This window comes from Scyliorhinus torazame, chromosome 7 (assembly GCF_047496885.1).
Source record: "Scyliorhinus torazame isolate Kashiwa2021f chromosome 7, sScyTor2.1, whole genome shotgun sequence".
In the NCBI taxonomy this organism is placed as follows: domain Eukaryota; kingdom Metazoa; phylum Chordata; class Chondrichthyes; order Carcharhiniformes; family Scyliorhinidae; genus Scyliorhinus; species Scyliorhinus torazame.
The window spans coordinates 51,821,821-51,848,397 of record NC_092713.1 but is presented as its reverse complement, the minus strand read 5'-3'; the positions used below and the strand labels follow the sequence as shown (position 1 = coordinate 51,848,397).

The 26,577-nt window shown below is 42.4% G+C and overlaps 1 protein-coding gene across 3 annotated transcripts in view; it reads left to right on the top strand.

Annotated features, from left to right (window-relative positions):
• usp24 (ubiquitin specific peptidase 24) overlaps positions 1 to 26,577 on the top strand; it is a 260,396-nt gene that overhangs the window by 216,771 nt on the left and 17,048 nt on the right. For 2 of the 3 annotated variants that reach the window (XM_072510705.1, XM_072510704.1), the window contains exons 50-61: positions 311 to 452; positions 1,235 to 1,385; positions 3,231 to 3,326; positions 12,531 to 12,634; positions 15,985 to 16,098; positions 18,235 to 18,331; positions 18,763 to 18,879; positions 19,420 to 19,509; positions 20,090 to 20,192; positions 23,147 to 23,247; positions 23,674 to 23,790; positions 26,492 to 26,557. In XM_072510705.1, the coding sequence (XP_072366806.1) occupies positions 311 to 452; positions 1,235 to 1,385; positions 3,231 to 3,326; positions 12,531 to 12,634; positions 15,985 to 16,098; positions 18,235 to 18,331; positions 18,763 to 18,879; positions 19,420 to 19,509; positions 20,090 to 20,192; positions 23,147 to 23,247; positions 23,674 to 23,790; positions 26,492 to 26,557 (1,298 nt within the window). Of the gene's footprint in view, positions 1 to 310; positions 453 to 1,234; positions 1,386 to 3,230; positions 3,350 to 12,530; positions 12,635 to 15,984; positions 16,099 to 18,234; positions 18,332 to 18,762; positions 18,880 to 19,419; positions 19,510 to 20,089; positions 20,193 to 23,146; positions 23,248 to 23,673; positions 23,791 to 26,491; positions 26,558 to 26,577 lie in introns of those variants that run through there. The other variant, XR_011948152.1, reaches the window with a different exon arrangement.

Genomic DNA, 26,577 nt, shown 5'->3' with positions numbered 1-26,577 from the left:
GTTTTTAAAAAGGCACTTCACCTCCAGGAAACTAGGCATGTGCAATAAGTTCCAGCTTTGACATTAACACCCAGATATCAAAACTGAATTAACGATCAGAGAAATAATAAAAATCACTAAAGCTCAATGATAACTTGCTGTGGATGCTAATTTTTTACATTCCGAGTTTTTTACTTTTTAAAAAAGGTTTTCATTTTTTTCAGTGAAATTTTTTAAATAGCACTCTTTAAAATGAGCCATCATACACATTTTAATTAATGGAATAAAGTTATTTTATCAAGGTTGCAATTCAAATGTCTTCCTTTTTAAGCAAACCCCTATCCTGAAGTCCGTCGTCGATACTGGAATGCCTACATGTTGTTTTACCAACGAATGCTAGACCAAAACTCTCCAGTTTTACCAAAGAAAAGCCGAGTTAGTGTTGTTCGGCAGGAAGCAGAGGATCTATCGTTGTAAGTAGAATCTCACTGAACACTCCACAAATCATGTCAATAACCCTATTGATACAATTCCTGAACCTAACTACCTTTTATATTTCATTTGTGCTGTATCCTGAAGGGGCGCTAGTAACACATCCAAGTGGCCAACCTTCATGCATCAAACTCAGTCCCTCTGCAAAATAGAATGAATTCTGTTTGTCATCATTCCCTGATGCTTCTTCACTCTTTAATAGTGAGCAGCATTTTCATCATCAGTTGGATAAGGGAGCTGAGTCATAAGTCAAGGCTGCCTTTGTAGAACAAAATCAGAAAATGCTGTACACACTCAGTAGGTCAGGCAGCGTTCTCGGGCAGAGAATTATAATGTTTCACATCTATGGCCATTCATTAGTCCTGATGTGTTCTGTCGAAAGGTTATTGACCTGAAATGTTAACTATTATTTTCTTTCCCACCGAAGCTGCCAGGCCTGCTGAGTTGTTCCAAACCTTTTTTTATTTCAGACCTTCAGCATCTTTGGTATTTTGCTTCTTTTAGTGTCTTTGTCAATTTTTCAATGAGTGCTTTTTCAGTGGGTTTCACTTTCCTGAATGACTTTTTGTATGCTGTGTATCCCAAGTAGGAGGAGAACAGTCTCAGTGCACACCAGAATATTATTTTTGTTTATAGCCTGTTTTCTTCAGTTTAACAAAAGAATCATACACTCAATGCCAAATTGAGACTGCTGTTGGAATTTAACCCTGCATCTCACCGTTTGTTGTATATCTGAAAAATTTATTTTGTTGCTTTGGGGTAGGTCCGCTCCTTCTTCACCTGAGGTTTCACCTCAGTCATCACCTCGTCCTCATAGGCCGAACAACGACCGCCTTTCCCTGTTGACAAAGCTAGTAAAGAAGGGGGAAAAGAAGGGACTCTTTGTGGAAAAATTACCAGCCAGAATTTACCAGGTAAGAAACAGCCAATATTTAACTGAAGTGAAAGTCATAACACAAAGGGATCTAGGTAAGCAGTAGATAAGCCCATAAATCAAAGAAGGTTTATACAGAACCTTTCACGGGGTCAGGATGTTCCAAAGCACATTGCTATCAGTGAAATATTTTTTTTATGTGTAGTTCGGGTGTAGCTACTAGAATATATATTCCACTGCCACTTGAGTCTTCCTATCTTTATGAAGTGGTGTAAATATATGCTTGATCTGACCAAGACTCGGATAGTAAATCCGTGTTAATTTAAATAGAATTGGTATATGAGCAACATAAAGCGTATGTTTCGCTATTCCACTTCATACATAAAGTAATAAATACGCCACCTATATTTGTTCAATACCTAGAAAGGTGCTCCATTGTGCAAGATGCTGCAATTGCAAACTGACCTAGGTTCGATGCTGGCAAGCACAATTTTCTACTTTGGCGGGGCTATAAAATCATTCTAGAAAAGACATCCAACAGATACACTGAAGCAGAAGGCTACATTTTTCTTGCATCAAAATTAAGTATACAGCCAAACTTTGACAATTAAATGTGATGCTTGCCTGGCAATCAGAAATTTGGGAGGTTTTAACCCAATTAGCACCTGCGACTTCCTAATGTGTTCTTAAGTATTTGCCCGCATGAAGCTTGCTGTAGCCAGTCTTCCAGACTGTTGAGCTTCTTCTAGCTGTCCTTTGAAAAATACCCGGCCTGACTTAAGCTTTTAATCCATCATCATACCCTTTTTTAAGCAACAAGGAATATGTTTTAAAGTTAAACACTGTTTGTTTGTATTCCAAGATATGGAGTGTTAGAAGTCTCCTTCACACCACTCAGTGCCATTGAGGCAGTGGTGGATGATGAGAAAATTAGATTTTGGACAAAATGCTTATAGAACCATTCAAGTTGCAAAATTGGTCAAAACAGGTACTCACTAGACTAGCTATCTTGCTGCTTTTAATTTGGTTTACACACCAAAGTTAAGTGGTTGTGCACATTTTTAACTGATCATATCAGAAATAAGCAAAACGTGATTGAGAATGTGCCATAGATAGATATCAAACTTGTTACAGTGCATTTAACAGACAAAATTATATAAAATATGCTTATTTAGTCAATAAGTTGTTTTATTAAATAAAGGCAGACCCTAATGTTGGTGTATTAATTTGTAACTCATCAACTGGGGGTTTCACCTACTATGATTTTCCTCCAAGAAAATACTGATTTTATTTCATATCTGCTGTGCTGTTTTAGTGATTTATTTTTCAGATGTTTCATAATTTTGGAATATTTTATTTGCTTTGTCCTTCCCCCTTAATGGAATATTGATGTCACAAACGTAAAGAATCATTTATAACAAGGGACCACTCGACTCAACTGTGGTCCACACTGCTGCTTATGCTCCACATGAACTTACTTTCCAAAATTAGATTCTAAAAAGAAATTTGAGTGTCAACATGCATTCTTTGAACGTTAATTCCTTTGTTGAGTGTGAATCAGAGGAAGTTATGGATCATTAAAAGTTCAGATGTTTAACAATGCATTGCGCTTTTAGTTTCCACGTGGCCAGTTTCTAATCACAAGTAAAGGGATCAGGGGCGGAAGTTGAGAAGAAATTTCCCTGAAAGGTAAATCTGGGAAATAATACACCCTATAAAGTGTGATAACTAATTGTTACTTGCAGCAAGGGCTAACTAATTATCTAGGCTCTCCGTAATGTTAAACAAAAGTGGTAGTTGTTTGTTGGTAACAGTAAAAAGCGACAATTACTTCAGATGGTGTACACAACTACAACCGTTTTATCTGTTCTTTTGTATCTAATAGATGGTACGAGATGAGAACCTGAAATTCATGAAAAACAGAGATGTTTTCAACAGTGACTACTTCAATTTCATGCTTTCCTTGATTTCACTCAATGCAGTGAGTGTCTTTTCTGTGGTCAGGTACTGTTTGACGGTTTGTCTGGTTAGTTGTGACATCCAAAATGAATCATATCCCTTTCACCTAACCATTATAATTCCAATTTCTTCACATTATCTCTACTTCTATTCAATGCAAAAAATTGACTTCCATGAGCAAGCCCACGGTTGTTACAAATCTGGACCGTATGCTTGAAATTTATCTGGTGGTATACAGAGGGCAACATTATGCCCTGGATTCCATTGAAAAGGCATTTCGAAATGCATTGCATGTCCGCTGTGTCACCCAAATCAGAAACAACACATTACTCAGACTAAAATAGTGCATTTGTCAAGTTTGTGATAAGTTAAATGTTTACGGTGGCAAAAAGACATAATCAACCAACTAAGCAATAAGCCATAATTTGCTATAGCAGAGTATCTAACACCATTTGCCATTAGTTAGACTTGCTCTTAAACATTAAGGTTTCTACTTTTTTTCTGTGGCAAAGAAATTACAAGACTTAACTTTCTGTGGTGAGTTTCGTTTGTATCTGCCATTCAAATATAGCAGCTTATGCCATTCAGTGCATTTAAATCGTGAAGCTGACAGTGAGATACTGTTTTTGAGAAGCTGATGGCAGAACAGTGCTACTTGGGCAGCAACTTTTGGCTATCTGCATTTAACCACGCATCTGTTCTTCACCTGATGTTGCTGTAACATTTGCACATCAATGACAGCATCAGTGGTCTCATCGTTATTCAGACAACATATTCTGGACCAGTGCAGTCCTTCATTCTCACTAGTCCTTCAAAAGTTAGTAAAACAAGTGTATTAAATGTGTGAGCCCTTTTAGCATGTACTCAACTTAGTTTTAACAAAGCAAAAAATGGCTCCATGTGCCAACAGGTCACTTTTGCCATAGTGACTAATTGTTACTTCCAAGTAAACAGAAGATCCAACAAAATGCTTGTCATCTTGCTCATGAGCCTTCTACACAAAAAAGCTGTCAACCAAAACCAGAGCACAAATGCGATGGTGGCAAACTTGCTGAGGCGCACAACGGTTAATTGATGGGAAGACTTTTTTTTATTTGCAGGTATAATGGGCTGCTGGCCTTAGCAAATGGTGGTCATGTCATATTTGACTTGCAGTGTAAGAATGCCTGAATCCCTTCTATTATTGACATCTTTATTAATGACGGCAGTCCAAATTGCAGCACGAGTTGAGAAAAAGGGACATGGTTTAAAAGTGTCTTTTGCTTTTCTCCTGTTTGAGCAACCTGTTCATTTAATTTTTATGTGGGAGCTGATCCCCATTTAAAGAATGAGCAAAACCATGACACAAAATTGCACTTTGACACTTGAAGCTATGGTTTCTTTAATCAAAATTCAATTTAATGGACAGCTGAAAAAGGCTGTGAATCTTGAAGCACTTTAGTAATGCAACAACAAATTGCTTCAGTAAAATTTCTCACTGCCATGTGAGAGTTGGTAAATAAAAGACTTGCATTATATTGCACTTTTCACCACCATTGAATGACTCCGACTGCTTTACAACCAATGACATATGGTCACAGTTGTAATGTAGAAAATGCATCCTCCAATTGCATCTAGCAAGCTCCCACAGACAGTAAACATGAAGATCACAAAACTGTTTTTGAGATGTTGAATGAAGGATAAATATTATGGGATAACTTCCCTGTTCTTTTAAACAGTCATAGAGGTTTACAGCATGGAAACGGGCCCTTCGGCCCAACTTGCCCGTGCCGCCCAGTTTTTACCACTAATTGCTCACATTTGGCTCCTATTCCCCTCTACCCATCTTACCCATATAACTGTCTAATTGCTTTTTAAAAGACAAAATTGTACCCACCTCTACTACTGACTCTGGCAGCTTGTTCCAGATACTTACCACCCACTGTGTGAAACAATTGCGCCTCTGGACACTTTTTTCTCTCTCCCCTCTCACCTTAAACTATGCCCTCTAGTTTTAGATTCCCCGACCTTTGGGAAAAGATGTTAACTATATCTACCTTATCTTTCCCCCTCATTATTTTATAGACTTCTATAAGATCACCCCTAAGCCTCCTACGCACCAGAGAAAATGTCCCAGTATATCCAGCCTCTCATTATAACTCAAACCATCGAGTCCTGGTAGCATCCTAGTAAATCTTTTCTGCGCCCTTTCTAGTTTATTAATATCCTTTTGATAATAGGGTGACCAATACTGTGCACAGTATTCCAAGTGTGGGCCTACTAATAATTTGTACAACTTCAACAAGATGTCCCAGCTCCTGTATTCAATGTTCTGACCAATGAAACCAAGCATGCCGAATGCCTTCTTCACCACCCTGTCCACCTGTGACTCCACCTGTGTCATGGGACCTTTTGCATCCATCCGTGAGGGCACCACATCTGAATGATGGCTTTCTAACACTTTACTGGAGGGCCAGCCTCAAGTTTGTGCTCAAGACCTGGAATGGGATTTGAGCCCAGAATCTTCTGACTCCCAAGGCAAGAGTACTACCAACTGAGCCACGGCTGCCCGGGGCATCATCCAGAGACTGATCAGGGATTAAAGCCAGCTTAGTTTGGATAGTGGCACGTTTTTAAATGATATGTTTCTGGGTTCAAGTTTCATTCCAGTACTTGATCACAGTACAGGCTGATGCTTCAGGCAGTTATTTAGGCAGCACAGCAAAGTTGAGTCTGCTGTCTTTTGAATCAAAAGTTAAATCAAGTGTCTGTCTGTAGGTCAAGTGAACACCAAAACACCAGTGGAAGTATTGGGACAAGAGCAGGAATTGCTCATTCTGGCCTACACCACCCAAAACGCAGATCAAATTAACCTCCGTATTGGGACTTTGTTCTGCGCAATTAATTACTGAATTTAAATTTTTGAAGTGCATGGAGTGTTAATTGGTGTGAAGCACATAGGGCAGGGTGTAATCTGACAACATGGTCAGATTTTCATCAATGTAAGTTTTTTTTTCCCCCTATTTAACTTCTGCATTAGTTTCACACTTTGCTTGTATCAGTACTGCTCCAACATCGAATCATGGAATTACTGCAATGCAGAAGGAGGCCATTCTGCCCATCAGGTCTGCACCGACCCTTCAAAAGAGCACTCTACCGAGGCCCACCCAACCTGCACATCTTTGGACTGTGGGAGGAAATCCATGCAGACACAGGGAGACCGTGCAAACTCCACACAATTACCCACGGTCAGAATTGAACCTAGGACCCTGATGCTGTAAGGCAGCAGTGCTAACCGCGGTGCCGTCTCCTTGCAGAAAAACCTTCTGTAACAAAATATCTCAATTAATCAAAATCTGCACATGATTTTTTTTTTAAATAATATTTTATTGAAAATTTTTGGTCAACCAACATAGTACATTGTGCATCCTTTACACAACATTGTAACAATACAGATAATAATGACCTTTTTAAATTTAAACAAAAACAACAACAAATAAATAAATATTAAATAACAAAAAATAAAAACTAGCCCTAATTGGCAACTGCCTTGTCTCAGGCCACCCCCCCCCCCCCCCCCCCCCCAAGTCCTGGGCCGCTGCTGCTGCCTTCTTTGTTCTCCCCTATCTATCTTTCCGCAAGATATTCGACGAACGGTTGCCACCGCCTAGTAAACCCTTGAGCCGACCCCCTTAGGACGAACTTAATCCGCTCTAACTTTATGAACCCCGCCATATCATTTATCCAGGTCTCCACCCCCGGGGGCTTGGCTTCTTTCCACATTAGCAATATTCTGCGCCGGGCTACTAGGGACGCAAAGGCCAAAACATCGGCCTCTTTCGCCTCCTGCACTCCCGGCTCTTGTGCAACCCCAAATATAGCCAACCCCCAGCTTGGTTCGACCCGGACTCCTACTACTTTCGAAAGCACCTTTGTCACCCCCATCCAAAACCCCTGTAGTGCCGGGCATGACCAAAACATATGGGTATGATTCGCTGGGCTTCTCGAGCACCTCGCACACCTATCCTCCACCCCAAAAAATTTACTGAGCCGTGTTCCAGTCATATGTGCCCTGTGTAATACCTTAAACTGAATCAGGCTTAGCCTGGCGCACGAGGACGACGAGTTTACCCTGTTTAGGGCATCTGCCCACATCCCCTCCTCAATCTCCTCCCCTAGCTCTTCTTCCCATTTCCCTTTTAGTTCGTCCATCATAGTCTCCCCTTCGTCTCTCATTTCCCTATATATATCCGACACCTTACCGTCCCCCACCCATTTCTTTGAGATGACTCTGTCCTGCACCTCTTGTGTCGGGAGCTGCGGGAATTCCCTCACCTGTTGCCTCGCAAAAGCCCTCAATTGCATGTACCTGAATGCATTCCCTTGGGGCAACCCATATTTCTCGGTCAGCGCTCCCAGACTCGCAAACTTCCCATCCACAAATAGATCTTTCAATTGCGTTATACCTGCTCTTTGCCACATTCCATATCCCCCATCCATTCCCCCCGGGGCAAACCTATGGTTGTTTCTTATCGGGGACCCCCCCAGTGCTCCGGTCTTTCCCCTATGTCGTCTCCACTGTCCCCAAATCTTCAGTGTAGCTACCACCACCGGACTCGTGGTATAGTTCCTTGGTGAGAACGGCAATGGGGCTGTCACCATAGCCTGCAGGCTGGTCCCCCTACAGGACGCCCTCTCTAATCTCTTCCACGCCGCTCCTTCCTCCTCTCCCATCCACTTACTCACCATTGAAATATTAGCGGCCCAATAATACTCACTTAGGCTCGGTAGTGCCAGCCCCCCCCTATCCCTACTACGCTGTAAGAATCCCTTCCTCACTCTCGGAGTCTTCCCGGCCCAAACAAAACCCATGATACTCTTTTCTATCCTTTTGAAAAAAGCCTTCGTGATCACCACCGGGAGACACTGAAACACAAAGAGGAATCTCGGGAAGACCACCATCTTAACCGCCTGCACCCTCCCTGCCATTGACAATGCTACCATATCCCATCTCTTGAAATCTTCCTCCATCTGCTCCACCAACCGCGTCAAATTTAGCCTGTGCAATGTGCCCCAATTCTTAGCTATCTGGATCCCCAGGTAACAAAAGTCTCTTGTTACCTTCCTCAACGGTAGGTCTTCTATTTCTCTACTCTGCTCCCCTGGATGCACCACAAACAGCTCACTCTTCCCCATGTTCAATTTATACCCTGAAAAATCCCTAAACTCCCCAAGTATCCGCATTATTTCTGGCATCCCCTCCGCTGGATCCGCCACATATAGTAGCAGATCATCCGCATATAAAGATACCCGGTGTTCTTCTCCTCCCCTAAGTATTCCCCTCCATCCCTTGGAACCTCTCAGCGCTATCGCCAGGGGCTCAATCGCCAGTGCAAACAGTAATGGGGACAGAGGACATCCCTGCCTTGTCCCTCTATGGAGCCGAAAATATGCCGATCCCCGTCCATTCGTGACCACACTCGCCACTGGGGCCCTATACAACAGCTGCACCCATCTAACATACCCCTCTCCGAACCCAAATCTCCTCAACACCTCCCACAGATAATCCCACTCCACTCTATCAAATGCTTTCTCGGCATCCATCGCCACTACTATCTCCGTTTCACCCTCTGGTGGGGCCATCATCATTACCCCTAACAACCTCCGTATGTTCGTGTTCAGCTGTCTCCCCTTCACAAACCCAGTTTGGTCCTCATGAACCACCCCCGGGACACATTCCTCTATTCTCATTGCCATTACCTTGGCCAAGACCTTGGCATCTACATTGAGGAGGGAGATTGGTCTGTAGGACCCGCATTGTAGCGGATCCTTTTCCTTCTTTAAAAGAAGCGATATCGTTGCTTCTGACATAGTCGGGGGCAGTTGTCCCCTTTCCTTTGCCTCGTTAAAGGTCCTCGTCAGTAGCGGGGCGAGCAAGTCCAAATATTTTCTGTAAAATTCAACTGGGAATCCGTCCGGTCCCGGGGCCTTTCCCGTCTGCATGTTCCTAATTCCTTTCACCACTTCTTCTACCGTGATCTGTGCTCCCAATCCCATCCTTTCCTGCTCTTCCACCTTGGGAATTTCCAGCTGATCCAAAAACTCCATCATTCTCTCCCTCCCATCCGGGGGTTGAGCTTCATACAATTTTTTATAAAATGTCTTAAACACTTCATTCACTCTCTCCGCTCCCCGCTCATCTCTCCATCTTCGTCTCTCACCCCCCCTATTTCCCTCGCTGCTCCCCTTTTCCTCAATTGGTGTGCCAGCAATCTGCTCGCCTTCTCTCCATATTCATACTGTACACCCTGCGCCTTCCTCCATTGTGCCTCTGCAGTGCCTGTGGTCAGCAAGTCAAATTCCACATGCAGCCTTTGCCTTTCCCTATACAGTCCCTCCTCCGGTGCTTCCGCATACTGTCTGTCCACCCTCAAAAGTTCTTGCAACAACCGCTCCCGTTCCTTACTCTCCTGCTTCCCTTTATGTGTCCTTATTGATATCAGCTCCCCCCTAACCACCGCCTTCAACGCCTCCCAGACCACTCCCACCTGAACCTCCCCATTGTCATTGAGTTCCAAGTACTTTTCAATGCATCCCCTCACCCTTAAGCACACCCCCTCATCCGCCATTAGTCCCATGTCCATTCTCCAGGGTGGACGCCCTCTTGTTTCCTCCCCTATCTCCAAGTCTACCCAGTGTGGGGCATGATCCGAAATGGCTATAGCCGTATATTCCGTTCCCCTCACCCTCGGGATCAATGCCCTACCCAACACAAAAAAGTCTATGCGTGAATAGACTTTATGGACATAGGAGAAAAACGAGAACTCCTTACTCCTAGGTCTACTGAATCTCCACGGGTCCACCCCTCCCATCTGCTCCATAAAATCCTTAAGCACCTTGGCTGCTGCCGGCCTCCTACCAGTCCTGGACTTCGACCTATCCAGCCTTGGTTCCAACACCGTGTTAAAGTCTCCCCCCATTATCAGCTTTCCGGTCTCTAGGTCTGGGATGCGTCCTAGCATTCGCCTCATAAAATTGGCATCGTCCCAATTCGGGGCATACACGTTTACCAACACCACCATCTCTCCCTGTAATTTGCCACTCACCATCACGTATCTGCCCCCGTTATCCGCCACTATAGTCTTTGCCTCGAACATTACCCGCTTCCCCACTAATATAGCCACCCCCCTGTTTTTCGCATCCAGCCCCGAATGGAACACCTGCCCTACCCATCCTTTGCGCAACCTAACCTGATCTATCAGTTTCAGGTGCGTTTCCTGTAACATGACCACATCTGCTTTAAGTTTCTTAAGGTGTGCGAGTACTCGTGCCCTCTTTATCGGCCCGTTAAGCCCCCTCACGTTCCACGTGATCAGCCGAGTTGGGGGGCTTCCCACCCCCACCCCCCCCCCCCCCCCCCTTGCCGGTTAGCCATCATCTTTTTCCAGCTTCTCGCCCAGTTCCCACGCAGCTGTATTTCTCCCAGACGGTGCCCCCCCGCCCATCCTTTCCCGTACCCACTCCCCCCTTTCCCCAGCAGCAGCAACCCAGTAATTCCCCCCCCCTCCCCCCCCCCCCCTGCTAGACCCCCCGCTAGCGTAATTACTCCCCCCATGTTGCTCCCAGAAGTCAGCAAACTCTGGCTGACCTCGGCTTCCCCCCGTGATCACGGCTCGCCCCGTGCGGCGCCCCCTCCTTCCTGCTTCTCTATTCCCGCCATAATTATCATAGCGCGGGAACCAAGCCCGCGCCTCTCCCTCGGCCCCGCCTCCCATGGCCAACGCCCCATCTCCTCTCCCTCCCCACCTCCCCCCATCACCACCTGTGGGAGAAAGAAAAGTTACCATACCGCAGGATTAATCATACAATCCCTCTTCGCCCCCCCCCCCCCCCACTCGTCCCACCACTTTGTCCAAACGTTCATTTTCGTAGTCCAATCATTCCAATTTTTCTTCTACAATAAAAGTCCACGCTTCATCCGCCGTCTCAAAGTAGTGGTGCCTCCCTTGATATGTGACCCACAGTCTTGCCGGTTGCAGCATTCCAAACTTTATCTTTTTTTTGTGAAGTACCGCTTTGGCCCGATTAAAGCTCGCCCTCCTTCTCGCCACCTCCGCACTCCAATCTTGATAGACGCGGATCACCGCGTTCTCCCATTTACTACACCGAGTTTTCTTCGCCCATCTAAGGACCATTTCTCTATCCTTAAAACTGAGAAATCTCACCACTATGGCTCTGGGAGCTTCTCCTGCTCTCGATCCTCGCACCATAACTCGGTATGCTCCCTCCACCTCCAACGGACCCGTCGGGGCCTCCACTCCCATTAACGAGTGCAGCATCGTGCTCACATATGCCCCGACGTCCGCCCCCTCCACACCTTCAGGAAGGCCAAGAATCCTCAAGTTGTTCCTCCTTGCGTTATTTTCCAGTGCCTCCAACCTCTCCACAGATCGTTTCTGGTGTGCCTCCTGTATCTCCGACTTCACCACCAGGCCCTGTATATCGTTTTCATTCTCTGCTGCTTTCGCCTTCACGACCCGAAGCTCCTGCTCCTGGGTCTTTTGTTCCTCTTTCAGCCCTTCAATCGCCTGTAATATCGGGGCCAACAACTCTTTCTTCATTTCCTTTTTTATCTCCTCCACGCAGCGTTTCAAAAACTCTTGTTGTTCAGGGCCCCATATGAAACTGCCACCTTCCGACGCCATCTTGGTTTCTGCTTGCCTTCCTTGCCGCTGCTCCAAAGGATCCGCTGCAATCCGGCCACTTTCCTCTCCTTTTTCCATCCGTGTCCAGGGGGAACACCCTTCTGGTTTACCGCACGGTGTTTTCAGCCGTTAAAATTGCCGTTGGGGCTCCTATCAAGAGCCCAAAAGTCCGTTTCACAGGGAGCTGCCGAAACGTGCGACTCAGCTGGTCATCGCCGCACCCGGAAGTCTCTGCACATGATTTATGATGAGCATCATGTCCTGTGCATGCCTAGGCATGTGTCATTAACCAAGGTTGACGATGAATAGTGAATAAGCTTAAAAATAGGCAAGTCCACTCAAAGAAATCCATCTCTACTTGTTACAACAGATATTAGCAAATTGTCAAAAGCTGAAAGAGAAATAGGGGCTTGTATGAACGTGGTGCTTACACCCATGTAGCACATGTTCAAATTTAGCCCGTGTTCTAATTCCTAAAACTTTAGTTTTCTTCCAATTGGTTTTTCCTGTGTTTCTCATTCTGATGTGCTTTTTCCCCATAGACTAAACTAAAACACCCTGTGTACCAAATGATGGCAAAAGTCAGTATGAAGCTCGCCATCCAGTTCCTCTTCCAGACCTATTTGCGAACCAAGAAAAAACTCAGGTATGAAAATGGCCACGGGATATTGGTGCATTCATCTAATTTAACAGAGTTTAATGTGCAGGCTATTCAATATCAAAAGACGCCATGCTTCAATCTGTATCCTGTCTCTAACTGATATTCAGACACAGAAAAGAAAATGCTGAAAATCTCAGCAAGTCTGGCAGCATCTGTAGCGAAAGAAAAGAGCTAACGTTTTGAGTCCAGATGATCCTTTGTCAAAGCTAAGAGTCTGAGAAAGTGGGAAATATTTATACTGTGGAGTGAGAATGAAAGATGAGTCATAGCCACAGACACCCAGGGAAACAGGGTGCTAATAGCCACAGAAACCAAGGGGAAAGAGTGCTAATGGCAGTCCCCAGAGAGAACAAAAGGTGTGAAAGGCCAAACAGCAGAGAAATTAACATTAGAGGGTAAACTGTGACAGATGTAGATGTGGGGGGGTGGGGGGGGGGGGGGAAAGGGTAAGGAAAGGTGGATAAGATGGGGGGGGGTTAAATATATATTAAGAAAGACAAGAAAAAAATGGTAAAAGACAGTTCAAATGAAATTGAGCAAGACTTCCTTATTCTTGTGCTCTAATCCCCTTGCAATTAAGGCCACATTCTATTTGCCTTCATAATTACTTGCTGTGCTTGCATGTTTTATCATAGAATTTACAGTGCAGAAGGAGGCCACTCGGCCCATCGAGTCTGCACCGGCTCTTGGAAAGAGCACCCTACCCAAGGTCCACACCTCCACCCTATCCCCATAACCCAGTAACCCCACCCAACACTAAGGGCAATTTTGGACACTATAGGCAATTTATCATGGCCAATCTACCTAACCCGCACATCTTTGGACTGTGGGAGGAAACCAGAGCACCCGGAGGAAACCCACGCACACACGGGGAGGATGTGCAGACTCCGCACAGACAGTGACCCAAGCCGGAATCGAACCTGGGACCCTGGAGCTGTGAAGCATTTGTGCTATCCACAATGCTACCGTGCTACCCTGCATGTTAAATTTGTGTTTCTTTCACAAGCGCCCCGAAATCTCTGAGATTTCAGGTTTTATTCCTTTTTTAAAAATACTCTGCTTTTCTATTCTTCCTCCCAAAATGAAGAACTTCACATTTCCTTTTTTCAAAAAAAATATTTTTATTACAAACATGTATCAAAACAGGTTACAGCAAATAAACACCCTGGGAAACATACTTTCCAGCAATCAATTATACCGTCTGTACAATTTGTCCCCCTTTATCATCCCCCCCCCCCCCCTTCCCCTCCCCCCCCCGCCCTGCCCCCGCATAACTTCACATTTCCCCACATTATACTCCATCTGTCACCCTATTTCCCACTTGCTTAACTGGTCTAAACCTCTTTGCAGCCTCTGTGTCCTTCTGATAGCTTACTGTCCCACCTAGCTCTGTAACATCTGCAAATGTGGATGAATTATTGTTGGCCTCTTCATCCAAGCTATTAATATAGATTGTAAGTAACGGCAGACCCTCTGCCCTTGTGGGAACCTCCAAGTTTTGAACACTCCTCCTTCAAAAAACAACTTGGGTAAGAGTAAAGATCTAACTTATTTCACAATGCGGCTCATGGACGTAAATATTCACACTAGTTTCCAGCTCCCTGATTGTGCAAAATTCTACCCTTTCTCTCCACTTATCTTGTATGCAGTTAGTACAGCAATGAGGCAGATTGTATTGCAGTCTCTGACTGCTTCAATCTAGCCCTCCAGTTTGTGATGTATGGGCAGTCCTGGACTACTGAAATGGGTGCCAGTCACCATTGGAGGGGATAATTGTGAATGGGAGTGATTTGCTTCCTTTGTGATTTGCTGTTCTGGCAACATCGAGGGCCGAAGGGCCTGTACTGCGCTGTAATGTTCTATGGACCTTAATTACATGTAGATACAGCTGTCAGGGTAATGGAAGAAAATCTCTCAAAATGGTTCATACAGTTCTGGAAATTTTAACTGCAGCAAGCATGCAATTAATAAACAGGAAAGTCAGAGATGAGAATAGATGGGCGGCATGTTGGTGCAGTGGTTAGCACTGCAGCCTCACGGCACTGAGGACCCGGGTTCAATCCCAGCCCCGGGTCACTGTCCATGTGGAGTTTGCACATTCTCACCGTGCCTGCGTGGGTCTCTCTCCCACAACCAAAGATGTGCAGGGTACGTGGATTGGCCACACTAAATTGCCCCTTAATTGGAAAATCTTTTAAAAATAAAAAAAGGATGAAAATAGATAATTCAACACATCAAAGCTCATCTCACTGGCGCATTGTGGCATTCAATAACTGTCCATGTTCGAAATCTGAAATAAACACAGAAAATGCTGGGAACGATGACCTGAAACATTTTTATATTTGTTCATGGGTCATGAGTGTTGCTGGCAAGAACAGCACTTTCTGCCCATCCTTATTTGCCCTCAAGAAGGTGGCAGTGAGGCACTGCCTTGAACCACCGCAATCCATGTGGTGTACATACTCCCAGTTACTGTTCGGAAGAAGATTCCTGATTTTTGACCTACTGACTGCACAGCTGTTGCCTGGCATGTGGAGTAGTGTTTTCTATTTTTATTCTCCTTTTCTACCTGGTTGAGGGAATTATTCCAAATAATAGCTAATTTTTGATTTTAAAAATTCTTCTCAACACCTTTTTAAAATTTAACTTTTCCTCATTTTTTTATATAATCTTTATTGTCACAAGTAGGTTTACATTAACACTGCAATGAAGCCACTGTGAAAAGCCCCTTGTCGCCACATCTCCGGCACCTGTTCGGGTACACAGAGAGAATTCAAAATGTCCAATTCACCTAACAGCACATTTTACGGGACTTGTGGGAGAAAACAGGGAGAACATGCAGACTCCGCACAGACAGTAACCCAAGCCAGGAATTGAACCTGGGACCCTGGCGCTGTGAAGCAACAATGCTAACCACTGTGCTACCCTGCTGCCCGCAAGATTGAAAGAGTTTATCTGGAAGATATTAAATCATCTTAATTGCCTGGTCATTCGTAAATGTGATAAAAGTGATCTCTCATTTGCACATCAGTCATTTAACAACACTATTGAGGTCTCAGTTTGAGGAACTTTGGGTTTCTAGTAAGTTTCTTACTGCTCGATATATCCTTCTAAGAAATTATTTTGAGAAATGTTTCCATTAGAAAATTAAAGATCTATTCCTAATAACTGACGTCTGAAGACTATAGAAGCACTTTGCATTTAGTTTTGCATACTAGGAGCCCCTACACTTGTAAAATATTGTGCTAGCCTGGTTTTGAGTTGTGTTAATAGTTGGGTTTAATAGTAGTAAGCGTGTCTGAACTTTTCAGTGAGGATTCCGATTTTTGTTACAGGGTGGACACGGGGGAATGGATTACCCTCATCGAGCGGTTGCTTTCAAATAGTTGTGAGGCCTGCCAGTGGCTGATTGAATTCCTGATTGGCCCTGAAGGACGAGAACTAATCAAGTGAGTCTAAAAACAGGTTTAAAATGTTGATGAACATGCCTTTTGAATGAATTTAAAGGATTTGTTAAGGATGACCATGGCATTTCTACAACTTGAAATTGCAGCTGCATGACAGATCTTTCTAAATCCTATTACTTCCAAGTTAGTAATTCTGCTTGGCACATCATGTTTTAGATTTTTTGTTTAGATTTGCATGATGCTTCTACAAGTGTTTGTGGGAGAGGAGAGACTCAAAATCTCGCTATTTTAATATTTAGAAAGATAATATCTTGGTGCTCAGGATATGAGAACAGTTTTGGAGAACATGCTGGAGGCAGAACAGAAGCCCAAGTGTCAGTGATCATTGACTGTCAATGACTTGATATTAATTTCTGTTCATCTCAGTCAAGATCCGCAATGATTTCAGGAACTTGCTCTCATGTTAACAGCAGAGCCGTGGAGTCCTAATGAAATTGCTCTTTAAATATGACAACATTTCTTGCTTTCATTTTCTTTCTGTTGAATATAATACGCTATTTAATGTTCAAATATATCAGTGTAAATTCATTATTTTTGAAATTAGAAAATGTGCCGAAGGTTATTCAGTTGCATGTTTTAGCAGTGTCTGGGGGGTTATGGCTGCAGTATCCACACTGACTCATTGCAGTAATTATGAAGAAACTTTGTAAATTCAGAAGACATCTGTACAGAGAAGCCTGATCATTTTGACCTCCAGTTAATGTCTGTATTCTGTTTGGTGCATTTGAATGTGAACTTGCTCACCAATATACATGTTTAGCAGTTAAGTCTTTATCACGGGAGGTGGTCCTTGAGAGTGTTGATCTCTGTGATTGGCTCATTGGCTCGCACGGTAATTATGAGCTAACATCAGACCATCTATGCTGAAGGACAGTTTAAATTGCAATCTTTCAAAAAGGGGTGGAGACAGGATATGTGTTATTGCAGGCAAGCTAAAGCACGTTATCAAATTAAACATGGGAAAGTAGATTTAGCTTGGCTTAATTGATGCTTTCAGTCCTTCGATTCTTCCTAGCTTTGGGCCATACTGCTGAATTTTTAATTTCTCTGCAACTAGAAATCATCAGTGTGCCTCAATTCCTAAATCAGAGCATTAAATCCTGTTAGTATCAGTAACTTTAAATAAATATGTAAATTAACAGGGACACAATCAAACTACATGCAGTTCCCTAAATCAACGGTGCATGCTGATGTGAACTTAAAGACAAACATCCTGGGTACTTCTGACCTATGACATCTCAGATGGCCTAATGGAAAGTAAATCTCCCTTTATTCTGTAGCAGCAATGTGCCTTGAACAGAACTTGAGCAACCTTACCTGCTCCAAGTTGAATCTGTCTGACTTGTATTAAAAGCACTGATCACAACATTCTAATAACTTTACCATTGACGGTAACGCTGTGTGGATTACATTATAGGATTTGTGAACTCGTGTGAAACTTCTAATGTTCTACCATCCAGATACTCAAATATATTTTAGAACTTTTAACTTTCCAATTAAGGAACAATTTAGCGTGGCCAAGCCACCTACCCTGCACATCTTTGGGGTGTGAGACCCATGCAGACACGGGGAGAATGTGCAAACTCCATATGGACAGGGACCTGGGGCTGGGATGAAACCCGGATCCTTGGCGCCATGAGGAAGCAGTGTTAACCACTGTACCACCGCGCTGCCCTTTGATTTAGAATTCTGAATTATAAACTCCTTATTGTCCCCATTGCTAAATTTGCATAAAACAGCTGAATGCAAAGAGGGGGAAACCGTATGTGTAGCAGGAAGACACAGAATAAAATTGGGGGAGGGAGTAGAGAAGGAAGTTGTGACACAGGATATGTTTACTCATGACCACCCAGCTGTTGATGCAGCCTTTCATGCTTTGATCTCCGAGCCTTGCCCACAATGCATATACACCTGTCCAATATTTTCTGGCTTAAACTTTCAATGCAGCTGACATATCGCAACCTTTCACCTGGCTCGACTTGCCCTGTTTTGTTCTCCTCCCTCCAATCGGAACTCACTTTGGTTGGGGATTGTACAGTTTGAGGGAGGAAATTGGGAGGGAAAGTAGGAAATTACATAACAAAATCCACTTTGTTTTTCTCTGCCTGTGGACACCAGGATTTTTCTTCTGGAGTGTTCTGTACGGGAGGTTCGAGTAACTGTTGCTAGCATTCTGGAAAAAGCTCTCGAGAGTGCCTTGCTTTATCAAGAAAAGGTTAGTAAATTACATATATAAAATGTCTTTATCATTTGGTAAAAACATAGTTACTGTACATATGTTTGTCTTAAGTAGTGCTGTGAACAGTTTGTTTTGCATGTCATATCTTGGGGTCGCAAATAAGCTCAATGTTTGCAGAATATGTACTTAAGCCCTAAACCTCTGTTACGGACTAATTTATTAAAAGCTCAGGCATGGATCACTTATCATTAATAGTGGAAAATAATAAAAATATGCATCCATAATTTGGTTGTTTCATTTATCTCTGCCGCAACTTTTTTTTTAAACCACCAGAAGAAAAGTGCTGAGAAATTGGCAGATTTCTTGTTCCCTTCCACACAATTTGTTTGCTCACTTTTAACAATGCAATGTGTGTTTTGATTGTTAAATTGTGTTGAAGTTCTTAGAAAAATTATTTATTTCTTCAGCTCAAAGGATTGGACCAGTTACTGGATGTGCTGCTTGCCTTGCTTGACAAGGATGTGGCAGAGAATTGTAAAAATTGCTCCCAGTACTTCATCCTCTTCAACAACTTTGTACAGAAGGTAAAGTATCTAACTGGTCTATTTTATTTGTGCGAATAAAAGAAACTGCATTCACTCAAAATATTTTTTTAAGTTTTCAATTATTGGGAGCTTCTGTGCACATATGCAAAAGGAGCCAGGGTAAAGTTGTCTGAAAGTTTTGGTTTCAAGTTGGCTGAGTATCATTCCACAACATTCCGCAAAGAAAATGCGTATGAGCTGTGAAGTAACTTGGAATGCAGCTTCAAATGTTTTAGTTAATAAATATAACTTTACTTTAGCAACTTGCTGAGCATCTGTTGTTGCAGCATGTTTTTTTAAGCTATAACCCCAGGTGTGTTAACACCTTTCCGACTTTGACTAATTTCAGAAGGGCGAGCTTTATTTGACCCCCTGCCTTTTTGCCTCCTCCTCCAAAATACAACTACCGTTGCAAGTCAAGTGTCATGCACCTTGATTTCAGGAGATTCTTTCACATATTTGAATTGTGAAACAATTAAGTGGATTGAACTGTTAATAATGTTTTGCTGCTCTCTTCTCGGTCACTTTCTTGTCATTCAGGGTTTCAAGGCCTGCCAGCTATTATTCAAACACTCTGCATTCAAACGTATGCTTTGTTTCCTGTTGGGTCCATCAAGGCAGAACAACCAAGTGAGTATGATTTTTTTTGAAGTCTTTATTATAGAATCCTGTATATTGCTAATTGGTGTACCTAACGTTCGCCAGTGAAGAAAACACTATTGTAATTTCAACCCGGTCATGATGAATTGTCTGCTTTTTTACTCGGAGGTTCTTTTCTCCATCTAGCCTTGCAGTGAGTGGACCAGTTGCAATGCTTCCCTGCATTTTCCCAAGTTTCCTAACCTTGGAAGAGGCAGAAGAAGAATGCTGGTTGCCATATTTTACATCAATAAAAACAAAACTTGCTGGAAATACTGAGGAATGGCAGCTTCTGTGGAAACAGGCCACAATTAATGTTTCAAGCCACTCCTGACAGGGAAACCGACCTGAAGCATTAACCCGTTTTGTTCTCCATAGATGCTGCTGAGCATTTACAGTATTTTCTGTTCTTATTTCAGATTTCCAGCATCAATAGTGCTTTGTTGTTGTAATAGGTGATATTTTACTTTTTGGACAAAATATTTGACCTTTTTGACATTTCCAATGGCATGAACCCTCCAAATGAAGACTTCACCGTTCAATACTAAATATAGCTTTGTTTTTCTATTAGAATCGACGCTGGAGCTCGGCCCAGTCCCGTGAGTTCTGGTATCTCCACATCACTTTAGCATCACTCGTCCTACACTCAGACATTTCATCTTTGTTGACTGTTGGTAAGTTGAATTTTCTTTCTTTTAGAGGTTAACTTGTGTAAGTCCATAGTCAGTAAGATATTGCCTGAAAATTAGAAAAGTTGAATTGTGGGTCCCTGTACAACTTTGTGCTTCAATGTACATTTTAATAGTCACCAGACTAAATTTTTGCTCAAAACTAAGGAAACGATGTAAGAGTAGGACTATGATCCATTGAGTGGAGTTGAGCGACTCCCCAGGGTTTAGTGGAGATGGGGCCTTGAAGATAGAACTCTGACCAACAGCACGTTGACAGAAGCAACTGACTTGTCATTATGATTGGGAACCTGTCATGATCCAAGATTGTGCCATTAATAATTATGCCCCTGGAGCTAATGAGGTATTGTATGATAGATAATCAGGATGGTATGGAAGATGCAGCTGAGTGGGGAAAGAAGGTTGGGAACATTAAGAGGAGATGGAGCACGGTGAGATCAAGTCCAGGTTAAAGGTGCTGCTAGTAGGTCACTCAGTGTATAAGCTAACCAGTGATAACATTGAAGAGATTTAAGCAATGAATATAGCTTGGTTTGCAGCTGAGATATAACCTTTTTGAAGCAGATATGGGTGGTTAGATAAAGGATTAAATATTCAAATGAAGAGCAAAATTTTGCAGACGTTTGTATTGCAAAATGCAGAAATAAATTATTTGATTGCTTAGTAGATTGAAGTGATGCTTAATTCTGGGATAGTCACCAGATTAATTTTGTGTTTTGCTTTGCTGGATATTATTGAACACTATGACATGAACTCTGCTACCTCACTTGAGTAGCAGTTGTTAATCTGTGAATTTTAGAGTGTCTGTAAGCTGTTCAAATGTTAACGGCACACTATTGATCCCAATTCTGTCCTGGTGCAACATCTTCATTTGCAGGATGGAATGTTATCGGGAGTTGAAATCCTGACCCAGCTTTCTCTACCTGAAAAGAGTCCAAAAGATTTCTTAAGGTCTTTCGAGTTCCAGCTGCCACATTCTGGTTCAGATAAATGAACTCAGTACAGAATTGGGATGAAGCCAAAGTCCGAGTGGACCATTGACTGCTTTCTCCCTTTTTGAGAGAGAGCTGATTGGTGGTGATTTAACCTGAGAATCACCACACCTCAAGAGAGGGCACAGTTGAGAAGGATAATGGATAACCTCAGCCAGTATGGGAATTGAACCCACGCTGTTGGTGTTGCTTCGCATCACGAACCAGCCGTCCAGCCAACTCAGCCACCGACCTCCCCTAGTATTGGGATGGAACCTTCCTGGTCGGTGTGGTTTAGTTATTCACAGGGTAGATTTGCTGTACGAAAAAGCATCATTAAATCTCCCTTGCTACATTAGACAGATTTCTGTACCCTAACCTACCAGTTCTCCTCACAGATTATGGATATACCACTTGTCACTGCCCCCAGTTGTTTGTGTTTCACTATCCAAACAAATCATCTGCTTTGACTTCTAATTTTGTGTCAGATTTTCTCTCTGTGCTGAAGGGTAGGGGTTTCATTTTCATAGTTGACCACAAATGACACATAAGAACTAGGAGCAAGAGTAGGCCATCTGGCCCCTCGAGCCTGCTCCGCCATTCAATGAGATCACTAGTGTTTGATTTTACCTTCTCACCCTCCACCTGTATTTTAAATTCCCCGCTATTGTGATCGCTCCTTCTGAGAGGATCCCTAACTATGAGATCATGAATCAATCCTGTCTCATTACACAGGACCAGATCTAGGACCGCTTGTTCCATTACATACTGTTCTAGGAAACTATCGCGGATACATTCTATAAACTCCTCCTCAAGGCTGCCTTGACCGACCTGTTTAAACCAATAGACATGTAGATTAAAATCCCCCATGATAACTGCTGTACCATTTCTACATGCATCCGTTATTTTTTTGTTTATTGCCTGCCCCACCATAATGTTACTATTTGGTGGCTATAGACTACTCCTATCAGTGACTTTTTCGCCTTACTATTCCTGATTTCCACCCAAATGGATTCAACCTTATCCTCCATAGCACCGATGTCATCCCTTACTATTGCCCGGATGACATCCTTAAATAACAGAGCTGCACCACCTCCCTTACCATCCACCCTGTCCTTCCGTATAGTTTAATACCCTTGGATATTTAAATCCAAGTCATAGTCATTCACGATGATTTGCACCATCAACTAATTTACCTTATTCCGAATACTATGAGCATTAAGGTACACTTATGGTGCAAATCCCGTGAGGTTGCCTCAAAATAATCCTATCACCCATTTATTTCTTAAGGAGTGGGCAAAAATGGAGAACGATCTGCTTCTGTTTGAACCAGAGCAAGAGATTCTGAATATAGATATTTTTAGTTGATTAACCTCTCCCTGTAAAGAAATTGTGATTAAGTGGTAATAATGGTGGTTTCCCATACTATGTTAGGGAACTAGATCGTTCGGGCTCTCATTCAACATGTTCTTAGTTTCTTAATTAAGTGCTTTAAAAAAATTTAATGTTAATTTCTGATTTGTTCCCTTCACTTATAGTCCATTTTGCACCATTCACTTTACCTACAACAGGAGAGGGAACGTTAGGCAACTTGTCATCTTGATCAGTCACTGGGGAGTGATTGAAAGTAACCAAAGGAGACCGACTTCAATCCATTTCCCTCCCTGCTTACATAGATTCTGCTGTGACCTATTTCCTGATTGATGCAGCTGCAATCCAAAACTTGCACTATTGAAAATAGTAAATGCAATGTCAAATTCTACTGGCCTCAATGCTTTGCTTTTCGAAGTTAAATGTCAGCTGGTCCCAATGTGGATTTTTCAATATTGAATTCATTAAAAATAAATTATTCAGTTATTCACTTCATGTTAGCTGCGTGCTTTAGATTTGGAAACAAAGGAAACCCATATTGGAAATTAACAAGTAGAAGAATACAAGTGGAAATAATATGTTTGTTTTTGGTTCAAGATCCTGGACAGTATAAATGGCATACACCAACCCCACAGGTACCTTTGCACCAAGATGTAGAAACTCTCTTCAGACCTGAAGGACAGGCCTACTTACTTGAGGTATTTATTTTATTCTCCCGAGGAAATGTTTTGGCCTGTTTTTTCTTTTGTATTGGAGAACTCTACAAGAGTTGAGTGATGTTTAAAATGGTTAATACATGTCGTCCTGAAAATCGAGGAAGAGAGGCAGATATAAATGTTTATTGTCAACTGGGATTGTTTAACTGGGACGAGGCAAATTACACTCTATATTGAAATCTCTTTTTTATGAGTACATGCATCTTCGAGAGCCTTGATACAGTGTGGTGTTCACAGGCAGCGCTTGTGCCCTTCCTTTGTGCAAATTCCTATACAAATGGAGCAAAATGAATGCTAAAATTCATGACACGAAGTAAGAATGAGAACCGTGTTTCTGTATGATCTTATGGCACACTGAAAGGAGGCGAGTAATTTATTTAATTAACTGTTGCTTTTATGTTCTTTCAGGTTATGTATGCAATGCGAGAGCTGACCGGATCTTTGTCAGTCATCTCTGAGATGGTGACTTACTGCTGTTTCTGCAATGAGCACTTCTCCTTGGTGCAGGTGCTACAAACAATTAAGGTAAATGACAAGAGTGTTTGGAATAGAGCATTCTATCCTTCAGCATTTTGCTTTGCTTCTGTTACTTACAAAATGGAAGGATGTCTGTGATTGAAAATAGTGTTTCCACATCTTCTACTTGTGACAGAAAAGATAGTCTACATTGGAACATATGATGCATAGAGCCATTTCCCTGGCACCTCGAAGATCTAATAATGAGCAAGTAGCAGGTTTGTGAGGTAAAAATTGTCAGCATTTATAAATGCATTGGTTAACCAAGAATAGTCAGCATAGGTTTATTGAAGACAAGTTATATTTGACAAATTTAGGAATTACCTTTGAAGAATTGATTGATTAGATAGATAAACTAGATGCATATGGACTTTCAGAAGACATTTAGTCAGGTATCTTGATAGAAGCTTATTAGAAAAATTCAAGTGTACAGCATAGAAGAAAATGTTGCAACTTGGATTGAAAGTTGATCGATAGACAAGAGGTAATGTAATGGGTGCTGCTCAAACCAGAAGAGAGTTGAAAGTTGTGAATTTCTGTGGTCAGTTTTGGGTTCACTTTTATTCAGAGTGAGGAAAGAGGTTAGGAGAAATGTATTTATACCGAGGGTTGTTGGAGCATGGAGTACTTAACAGAAGAGGTGACTGAGGCAGAGACCAATGCACCTTGAATGGAAAATCGGATAAATGTTTCAAGTGGAGGAAGGTGGTAATGAGAGTACAGGACACTGGGAATGCCCTCCATAGGTTGGGGCATTCTGAACATGGTGAAGATAACAACGGTAGAAATATGTGTGGGCACAGAATAGGAAGGATACTGTTCATTTCAGCTTAGCACCACACTATGCGACAGAGGCTGCTAAAGGCACTTGGTTTTCAACAGCTTTGATTGCATATGAAGCTGAGAAAAAAATACAACCAGCTGCTCAAGGTGTCCCAATCTAGCAAATCTTTTTAAGCTTTTGCTGTTCCAGGTTTAAATGTGTGCCTCCTGTTAAAATAAATGGAGGCAGGATGGAGGTAACTCCATCCTGCTAATGAAGTCAATGCGTAGCCTGGAAATAGGCAAAGAAGTATGACATTAAAAGAAAAAGGATGTTTTCATCCAATCTAAAATTAAACACAATTAGCAAAGTGCTTTGAAGAATTAATACTCAACCTGCACTTCACTCAGCATGGTATGGTCACTGTCTGTGCAGAGTCTGCATGTTCTCCCTGTGTCTGCGTGGGTTTCCTCCGGGTGCTCCGGATTCCTCCCACAAGTCCCGAAAGACGTGCTTGTTAGGTAATTTGGACATTCTGAATTCTCCCTCCATGTACCCGAACAGACACCAGAATGTGGCACCTAGGAGCTTTTCACAGTAACTTCATTGTAGTGTTAATGTAAGCCTACTTGTGACAATACAAATATTATTATTAACTGTTTTCTTTCACCTTTAATTAAACCTCTTTCCAAGGCACAGTAATAACTGAAATTGTAAAATAATGCATTTCCATCATTAATGGATCAAGAACCATCCGATAAAGTAACAATAGATTTTACTTGTGTTATGAACTGATTTGGATGTATTTTCTTACCTTGTGTAGCTATCTTAGTCTATATGCTGTCATAAACATTATTGTCTGGGGGCAGCACAGTGGCGCAATGGTTAACACTGCTGCCTCACGGTACCGAGGACCCGGGTTCGATCCTGGCCCCGTGTCACTGTCCGTGTGGGGTTTGCACATCCTTCCCGTGTCTGCGTAATCTGCTGCTCAACTTACACCGTAACCCATTTTCCATTGAAGTACAATGGAAAGTAAAGTCAGGCGGGATATTAAATGGAAAGCAAATCCAATCCTGTCTGTTTCCCACTAGTCAAGTTAGGTTAAAATACCTCGCACATCTTTGACTATGTGTGGAACCATAAGAGCTGCCTTGGTGGCTTTCCCCCTATGAATAATGTGCTTTTCTTTGTGGGAGTTTGAAGTCCATACTGAAAGTAAGTAAAGAAAGAAATTGCATTTATACAGCAGCAACCTCCCTTGCTATTCTTTGAATGGTAGTCTTGCAGTGTAATCACCATTATAATATAGCAAAATCCGCACACATCTAGATTACATGATCAGCAATAAAGTAATGATTGAATGTACTTTTTACTGATGTTGATTTCGGAATAAATGTTTGCCAGGGCACCAGGAAATATCCATTGTTGCTCTTTGAATAATGCCATGGGATCTTTTACATTCACCCAAGGGGCAAGCTAAGCTCTGTTTAACCTTCAACAATGTCGCACTCCTTCAGCACTGCACTGAAATGTCAGCCTAAATTATATGGAGTAGGGTTTAAATCCACGTCTTTCTAATTCAGGTAAACTGCTTCTTCTGAGCCATGGTTAATGCCGCAATAGCTACCCAAATGATTTGTGTCCAATTGTATGCCATTTGGGATTTCTATCTATTTGGTAGATTTTTATCCTCACAATATTATCAGCATCTGTCTTTAAGAGTAAAGTACCATGTTCTCACTATGACACTCTATTGTTTACCTGCATACTAGAATTTTAAGTTTGATCCATTCAAATTTAATACTTCAGCAGGATTGTTCGTTCAGCTATTTTAATGTTTTTATTAGGAGCTTGTTGTAGCATTAAAGAAATTCACTGGAGAATTGGTTTCAGTTTGGCTTGGTTTTTTAATTACACCTATTGTGACTGTCTCCTGTTACATAGAATCAATTGGAGACAGCTCCACCTCATGAACTGAAGAACATCTTCCAGTTACTGCATGAAATTCTGGTAAGTGACTAATCAGTAAC